The sequence below is a fragment of the Calidris pugnax genome, unplaced genomic scaffold, assembly GCF_001431845.1.
Source record: "Calidris pugnax isolate Ruff unplaced genomic scaffold, ASM143184v1 scaffold335, whole genome shotgun sequence".
NCBI classification, from domain to species: Eukaryota; Metazoa; Chordata; class Aves; order Charadriiformes; family Scolopacidae; genus Calidris; species Calidris pugnax.
In genome coordinates, this window is record NW_015091148.1 from 1,676,223 (window position 1) to 1,684,587 (window position 8,365).

An 8,365-nucleotide genomic window follows, 5' to 3' on the forward strand; every position below is an offset into this window, starting at 1 on the left:
GGGGGGTGGCCGTGGACCAGCACCTCTTGGTCCCCCCCGGGATCAGGGGTCTGCAGGGGCACGGTGGGGGCTGGCGTCCCCCGGGAAGGGGTGGGGGGACACAGGATTCCTTACCTGGGGGTCTCAGCCTCGGAGCCGCGGAGCAGCGCGCTCTGCACCAGCCCCGTCAGGCTGGCGATCTGCTTCTCCATCGCCTCCATCCGCTCCCTGCCCGGGGGGAGGGAGAGGAGAGGGGTGAGGAACCAGCTCAGGTTTATCCCATCCCCCCCCCCAAAACCCTGGCACCCACCCCCCAGCTCCCTGCAAGCCCCAGGATGGATGTCGGGGAGGCAGAACCACTGCTGTCCCCAGCTACATCCTCCCCCCCATCATTCCAGAAAGCCAATGGCATCCTGGCTTGTATCAAAAATAGTGTGACCAGCAGAAGTAGGGAGGTGATTGTGCCCCTGTGCTCAGCACTGGTGAGGCCACATCTCGAGTGTTGTGTCCAGTTTTGGGCACCTCAATCCAAGAGAGATCTGGAGGTGCTGGAGCGAGTGCAGAGGAGGGCAATGAAGCTGGTGAGGGGGCTGGAAAACAAATCGTCTGAGGAGCGGCTGAAGGAGCTGGGGCTGTTTAGTGTGAGGAAGAGGAGGCTGAGGGGAGACCTCATCACTCTCTACAACTACTTGAAAGGACACTGTAGAGAGGTTGGTGCTGGTCTCTTCTCACAGGTAATTAGTGACAGAACGAGAGGGAACGGCTTCAAGCTCCAACAGGGGAGGTTTAGATTGAACATTAGGAAGGAATTTTTCACCCAAAGAGTGGTCGGGCATTGGAACAGGCTGCCCAGGGAGGGGGTGGAGTCCCCATCCCTGGCTGTGTTTAAGGGCCGTTTAGATGCAGTGCTGAGGGACATGGGGTAGGGGAGGACTTTGTAGAGTAGGGGAGATGGTTGGACTCCATGATCCCAAGGGTCTCTTCCAACCTCAATGATTCTATGATTCTATGATTCCTTCTCTCTTCTTGCCTCCAATTGCCCCTCAGCCCTGGTCCTTCATCCCGACACCGCTGCCACGGTGATGATGCAAAGCCTTCCTCCGCTCTTCCTCTACCTCCACAGCTGCACCGAGCACAAAAACTCCTATTTTGAAGGGTGGGGGGAGAGCCTTCTCACCTTGTTTCTGTGTCCTTGGCTGGTCCAGGGGAGCCGAACCCCGAAAGTGGGCGATCTCCGGGGCCGGGGAAGAGCTCGGGAGGCCCCGAGGAGCTGGGGTTACGTGGTTTGTTGACGGGGCTCTCCATGAAGACGGAGGAGCAGGAATCCTTGCGGAAGGACTGACGGACGGGCGAGGAGCGGCTGGGGGGGCCCGAGTAAGGGCTGTGGGGGCTCTGCCCGGGCTGCACGTCCACCAGCCGGCCGTCAGCCATCTTCTGTGGGGAGGAGGGGGGCATGCGGAACCCCAGGCCGGGTCCGTACGTGTCGCTGTAGATGGGGGCGTTGGGTTTGTAGAGACTGTCCTCCAGCTCCGTCTGCAGGGCGGCCGCCGAGTAGGTGCTGAGGGAGCGGACGGACCCCCGCTTGTAGAGCCCCCCCGAGTAGCCAAAAGGGTCCCCCATGCCAGCCAGGGACTGGGTGGAGGTGATGCTGAGCCGGCCCTCGTGCACCATGCCGTAGGGATCGGCGTACAACCCCTCGTTCTTCACCAGCACCACGTTCTTCCCGGCCAGGTCTTCGTCCGGCTTCACGTCCCGCCGTTCCAGGATGGCGCTGGGGCTGGGGGAGACCCCCTGGGCTGGAGGGAGGCTGGAGAGACGCTCCCCGTGATGGACGGGGCTACCGGCGTAGGAGGGGGGGCGGCCCCCGCTGTAGGACATGCGGGAACGGGACGGGGAGGAGGACTGGAGCACCGGGGGCGGGGAGCCCGAGGCCAGGTGGGAGGCCGGGGACATGTTGTTCAGCCGGCGGGTGGGAGATGACTCCCTGGAGGTGTAAACCATCTCCCTCTGCGGAAAGAGGCAAGGCAAGGGGGGGGTCAGCACGGCGTCCCTGGGGGCTGTCCCCCTGCCCTTGCTCTGCCTGGATGGGACCCCACCTCGCTGACCCTTCCGAGGACCAAGATCTGCAAACTCCTGCATCTTCCCCCGGCCTTGGCAACTGGCAGCTCCCGCATCCCCACCCGGGAGAGGGATGATTTATTCTGATGAATCTCCTAATTATCATGTTTATTACCCTGCTGTCAGGCTCCAAACATCCATTCTCTTAAAGTAACGCTTAACGACGCTGGAACTGGGCAAGACGAATCGCGGTCGTTACTCCCTTCCACAAACACACGCAATTACCAGTCCCCATCTCCATCCCATTCTTCCTTTACTGGTCCCAGCCCCCGCCCCGGGGTGCACCCACACCACAAGCCCTCCCCGTGACATCCCCCTCCTTACCCTCAGGTCACCGTTGGTGATGTGCGAGGCTGGGAACGAGGCATAAAGCGGCTCTTTCCGGTAGATTTTAATGATGCTTCTGTCCTGGATGTCGCTGGAAGGGGAGGAAGAGCCATGAACATCCCAGACAAGAAGCCGCCGAGACCCAGCCACGGGACTGCCCCCACTCAACCCCCCCTTCTGCTTTCATCCCGCTCATTTCCTTGCTCGTGATGCTCTTAAAGAAAGGGGGTTAAAAAAAAACAACCCCCAAAATCGGCACTGGTGAGGCCTCACCTTGAGTACTGTGTCCAGTTTTGGGCCCCCTACCATAAAAAAAGACATTGAGGTGCTGGAGCGGGTCCAGAGAAGGGCGACAAAGATGGTGAGGGGTCTGGAGAATAAGTCTTATGAGGAGAGGCTGAGGGAGCTGGGGTTATTCAGCCTGGAGAAGAGGAGGCTGAGGGGAGACCTTATTGCTCTCTCCAACTCCCTGAAAGGAGGGGGTAGAGAGATGGGGCTCGGTCACTTTTCTCAAGTCACAGGCGACAGGACGAGAGGAAATGGCCTCAAGTTACACCAGGGGAGGTTCAGGCTGGATATTAGGGAAAATTTTTTCACTGAAAGGGTTCTCAGCCCTTGGAATGGGCTGCCCAGGGAGGTGGTGGAGGCACCATCCCTGGAGGTGTTCAAAAGAGGGGTTGATGTAGTGCTGGGAGGTCTGGTTTAGTGATGATGCTCCTTGTTTGTTGTGTGGGTGTCTATTTTTGTCAGTGAGGTTGACGGTTGGACAAGATGATCTTTAAGGTCCCTTCCAACCTAGAAGATTCTGTGATTCTGTGATTGATCTGTGGTGAGTTTCTGAGCCCCCCAGCCTCACCGGACATCCTCCAGCTCGTAGAAGACGTTGCGCGACTCGTCCTTGATGAGGATGGCGGTGTTGGGAGACTTCAGCATCCCCATGGTGAGCTTCTGGGGGAACATGTGGACGATGAGGGCGTGCAGGGTGTCCATGCTGCTGATCTCGTGGGTGATGTGGACCCGCCTGGTCTCATCCCCGAACTGCAGGAAAAGGACCCCTGGAAGCAGAGGGAGGAGGAAGAGGTGAGGGGATGCCCATGCTGCTTCTCCACCCAACGCCAAAAACACACCGAGGGGGTCTCTGTGGGCTCAGGGACCTCTGGCCACCCAACCAATGGCTTCAAGCTGGAGGGGAACAGATTTAGACTGGAGATGAGGAGAGGGTTCTTCACTGGGAGGGTGGTGGAGCACTGGGACAGGTTGCCCAGGGAGGTGGTTGAGGCCCCATCCCTGGAGATATTCAAGGAGAGGCTCGATGAGGCCCAGGGCCTAGTTGAGGGTGTCCCTGCTGACTGCGGGGGGGTCGGACTAGATGGCCTTTGGGGGTCCCTTCCGGCCTGGGCAATTCTATAATTCTATGATTCTATAACCTCACCCTGGAGCAGTGAGGCTGAAGGCAGCTCATCCCCCTCAGCACCCCACACAGCTCCCCCGCTCCTCCTGGGGTATTTGGGGCAGATAAAAACCATTCCCACACCCGGGATCTGCCCTCCGAGGGGGGTAGAGGTGTGTGTTGGTGGCCGGGCAGGTACTTGGTGCCCATCCCGGGGAGATGCCAAGCCTGGGGGTACCTGGCGATCGCAGCTTCGTCTGGCTGGTGGAGCGGGACAAGGGCAAGCTCTGCCGGAACCGATTCATCCTGTTGAAGCCCAAGGGCAGCTCCGCTTCCGACATGGTTTCCAGGGATTCGGCCGAGGCAAAGGAGAGTTTGGCTTGATCGGCCAGGCCGGGCTGGGAGCCCTGGGAGTGCCGGGAGCTCCTCGTCTGGAAGGGGAGAGGGGAGAGGTGAGAGGAGAGAGGAGAGAGGCTGCCCCGGGTACCCCAACCCCATCTGCTCCCTGGGACACTGGTTTGCTGCTCCCCCCTTCCCTCCGGAGCACGGGATGGAGCGTTTTGGGTGATGCTGCACCGCACCCAGGGATGCTCCATCCTGGATCCCTGGCTGAGTCAGCACATCGACGTGGTCTAGATGCAGTACCACCTCCAGCCCTCCTCCTTCTCCATCTCTACAACCATTTTCAGCCCCTTACCTTTGCCTCCTGCAATCACCCCCTCACGTTTTCCTCTCCGGGCTCGCAGCTCTCTGCATTTTAAAGCCCCCCAGTACAGTTCCAGGAGCCTTCCAGTTCCACACACACACCCCCCCCCAACCAGCAGCCCACTCAAAACCAAGCCAGCAGGAGCTCGCTGGTGGCAGAGCCAGGGCTCGCAGGCAAGCACTGGAATAACCTTAGCAATTACAGGAGGTTACACATCCATTACGGCAATGAACCAGCTCCCGGGAAACATAAATGTCCCCGGCTTATTCTGGAAGCAAAGCAGCAGCGAGGTTTATGGCCGCCTGAGCCGGGGGAAAAGTAATGGCTTTGGGTTTAGAGCAGTAAAAATTTAATATGCCAGGAGTCCAACCTCACGTGGCCGCGCGTATAATGCACCGCAGAAAAGTTCAAGCTACGGACAACGGGTTTTCTGCACAAACATCTCCTGAACACATAGCGGGGGCCCCCTTGCCACAGGTACCCCCCCCCGCGCTGCCTGTTGATACCCCCAAATCAGAAAAGTTCAAGCTACGGACAACGGGTTTTCTGCACAAACATCTCCTGAACACACAGCAGGGGCCACCTTGCCACAGGTACCCCCCCCCAGCGCTGCCTGTTGATACCCCCAAATACAAGGCTTGATTTTCCAGCCCCACGTTTGACGTCGGGGAATTAAAACCGGGAGAACAAACAGCTCCTGGGGTGTGGAGAAGGCAGCATGGAATAGGACAACAGCTCTATTTTAACACCAAAAAAAAAAAAAAAAGGACAAATCAATATGAAATGATAACAGCCATCATCATCATTTAAATTAGATATTAATTGGAAGATTTAATTAATCCTGCGGGGCGGGGTTTTCTAGGACTTGAAACGTTCTGGCTGTAGCTAATTGCTGGAAAATTGACTGCCTGGTTGTGGTGTTGTTGTTTCAGCACAAAGCGCCCTGGCAGATGCTGTGAGTCTTACATCAAGAGAGGGATGCGGGGCTGGAGCCAACCTGGTACCCAGTGCACCCACAAGCCCCATCCACGGGGGGCCAAGGGGGGCCACGGGGGGCTCTGCAGAGGGTAAGGAAGCTGCGGTGAGTGGGAGGTGGTGGGGAGACCTGGTCTCCTCTCCTCCATGTTCATGGTGTGCAGGTCTTTGGGGGGTAGAAGGAGGTTTTGGGGGGTAGAAGGGGGTTTTGGGGGCTCTCTGCCCTTGTCCAGCCCCAGGAAACCTGGGGGGGTTGTGGTTCCTCCCCCCAGCTGCCAACCCAGGAGGGATCCTTGGCCACGGGGAGCCGATAACAGCCATCATCATCATTTAAATTAGATATTAATTGGAAGATTTAATTAATCCTGCGGGGCGGGGTTTTCTAGGACTTGAAACGTTCTGGCTGTAGCTAATTGCTGGAAAATTGACTGCCTGGTTGTGGTGTTGTTGTTTCAGCACAAAGCGCCCTGGCAGATGCTGTGAGTCTTACATCAAGAGAGGGATGCGGGGCTGGAGCCAACCTGGTACCCAGCACATCCACCAGCCCCATCCACGGGGGGCCAAGGGGGGGCCATGGGGGGCTCTGGAAAGGGTAAGGAAGCTGTGGTGAGTGGGAGGTGATGGGGAGACCTGGTCTCCTCTCCTCCATGTTCATGGTGTGCAGGTCTTTGGGGGGTAGAAGGAGGTTTTGGGGGGTAGAAGGGGGTTTTGGGGGCTCTCTGCCCTTGTCCAGCCCCAGGAAACCTGGGGGGGTTGTGGTTCCTCCCCCCAGCTGCCAACCCAGGAGGGATCCTTGGCCACGGGGAGCCCTTGGCCAGGAGGTCACCCAGGGCTGCCCTTGAGCTGGTCCCCCCGGGCAGCCCCTTCCCCTCTGCTCCTTCCCCTGCCCCATCTCCATCCATCCATCCATCCATCCATCCATCCATCCATCCATCCCTCCATCATCCATCTGTCCATCCATCCCTCCATCCCTCCATCTGTCCATCCATCCCTCCATCCATCCCTCCATCCATCCATCATCCATCCCTCCATCCATCCATCCCTCCATCCATCCATCCATCCATCCATCCATCCCTCCCCCCCCCCACGATGCACATCTGGGCTGGACCTGAGAAGCTGTTGAGCTTTCACATGATGTGACGAAAGGCCAATGGGTCACACACACACACACCCACCCTCCCCAGGACATGTTTTGTCTGGAGAAAATAATCAGAAGAACAAATTGATTTAGCCGAGGCGGGGGGGGGAGGGAAATTGCTGCCTCCCCCTCCCCGTGTCACGGCAGAGCCCGCGTTGCCATGTAGCATCCTTGTTGCTAAGGGCTGGTGTATGGTGTGCGTGCCTCGGCACAACACCCCACCACCGCGGTCCCTACAGCCCCTGGAGCACACACCCTGACACACCATGGTCCCTACAGCCCCTGGAGAACAACACCCTGACACACCATGGTCCCTACACCCCCTTATAGGCGGTCCCTACAGCCCCTAGAGCACACACCCTGACACACCATGGTTCCTACAGCCCCTGGAGCACAACACCCCAACACACTGTGGTCCCTACAGCCCATAGAGTACAACACCCCGACACACTACAGTCCCTACACCCCCTTATAACATGACACCCCACCACACTGTGGTCCCTACAGCCGCTAAAGCACAACACCCCGACACACCATGGTCCCTACACCCCCTTATAGCATGACACCCCACCACACTGTGGTCCCTACAGCCCCTAGAGTACAACACCCCGACACACTACAGTCCCTACAGCCCCTATGGCACAACACCCCGAAACACCACAGTCCCTACAGCCCCTAGAGCACAACACCCTGACACACTACAGTCCCTACAGCCTCTATAGCACAACACCCCAACATACCATGGTCCCTACACCCCCTTATAGCATGACACCCCACCACACTGTGGTCCCTACAGCCCCTAGAGCACAACACCCCAAGGCACTGTGGTTCCCTACAGCCCCTAAGGCACAACACCCCAACACACTGTGGTCCCTACAGCATCTATGGCACAACACCCCAACGCAACACAGTCCCTACAACCTGTAGGATGGCTGTGGGAGCCAGGGGAGCTGCCCTTCTCCAGGTGAGCCCAGACCCCTCCTGCCTCTGCCCCCGGGGTTGCAGGTGACCTCAAGTAATTAAGCTCATCTGCTGGAGCTAATTATGGCATCAGTCAAAAAAAAAAAAAAAAAAAAAAAAAAAAAAAGAGATGGAAATTAATGGCTTTTTAGCCCGGAAGGGACCGTTCTGGCCTGATGCTCAGTGAGATGAGCAGGGACCAGTGGCCCCACAAAGCCCTCAATGGCACCGTGGCACGAGCCACACGTTGTCCCCCCCCCAGTACCCCTCCCTGCAAGGTCCCTCTGGGGGTGTGGGACCCCCAGGTGCTGGGCACGGGGCAACCACTGGCCTCGGGCCACCGTGGGATGCTGGTGAGCTGGAATGGACCCCCAGACCCTGGGGTGGGGGGTTTCCAAGGGCTATGGGGGGGGGGTCTTTGCCATGGGTCTTTGGCATTTTGGCCACAGTGGCTCTGTCGGGGGGTGCAGCTGCAGGATCTGGGTGCCCACGGAGCCGGGTACCCACAGATCCAGGTGCCCATGGATCTGGGTGCCCATGGAGCCCTGTGTCGGGGGGGTCCCGAAATGCCCAGGGACAAGGGGGGGAGGGAGCACAGTGGCTGCTCCGTCCTTGGCCTCCAGCAGCCCCATTAATGAGCCTGCTCAGAGGGAACTGGTTTTTATTGCTCTGCCTCGCTAACGACTTCTCCTGCCGTACGATAATTCGTTAACTGACAACTCAGCCCCCACACATCCTGCCGCCCGCCCCTGCCACCGGCTGCTGCCGGCAG

At 58.6% G+C, this 8,365-nt stretch overlaps 1 protein-coding gene across 1 annotated transcript in view; it reads right to left on the reverse strand.

Moving 5' to 3' along the window:
* The window catches only part of SRCIN1 (SRC kinase signaling inhibitor 1), a 104,045-nt gene that overhangs the window by 27,956 nt on the left and 67,724 nt on the right, over positions 1-8,365 (reverse strand). Inside the window, exons 5-9 of the mRNA XM_014958940.1 lie at positions 4,053-4,245; positions 3,281-3,479; positions 2,422-2,515; positions 1,157-1,986; positions 115-207 (exon numbers count right to left, since the gene is read on the reverse strand). Of these exons, the coding sequence (XP_014814426.1) occupies positions 115-207; positions 1,157-1,986; positions 2,422-2,515; positions 3,281-3,479; positions 4,053-4,245 (1,409 nt within the window). The remainder of the gene's footprint in view (positions 1-114; positions 208-1,156; positions 1,987-2,421; positions 2,516-3,280; positions 3,480-4,052; positions 4,246-8,365) is intronic.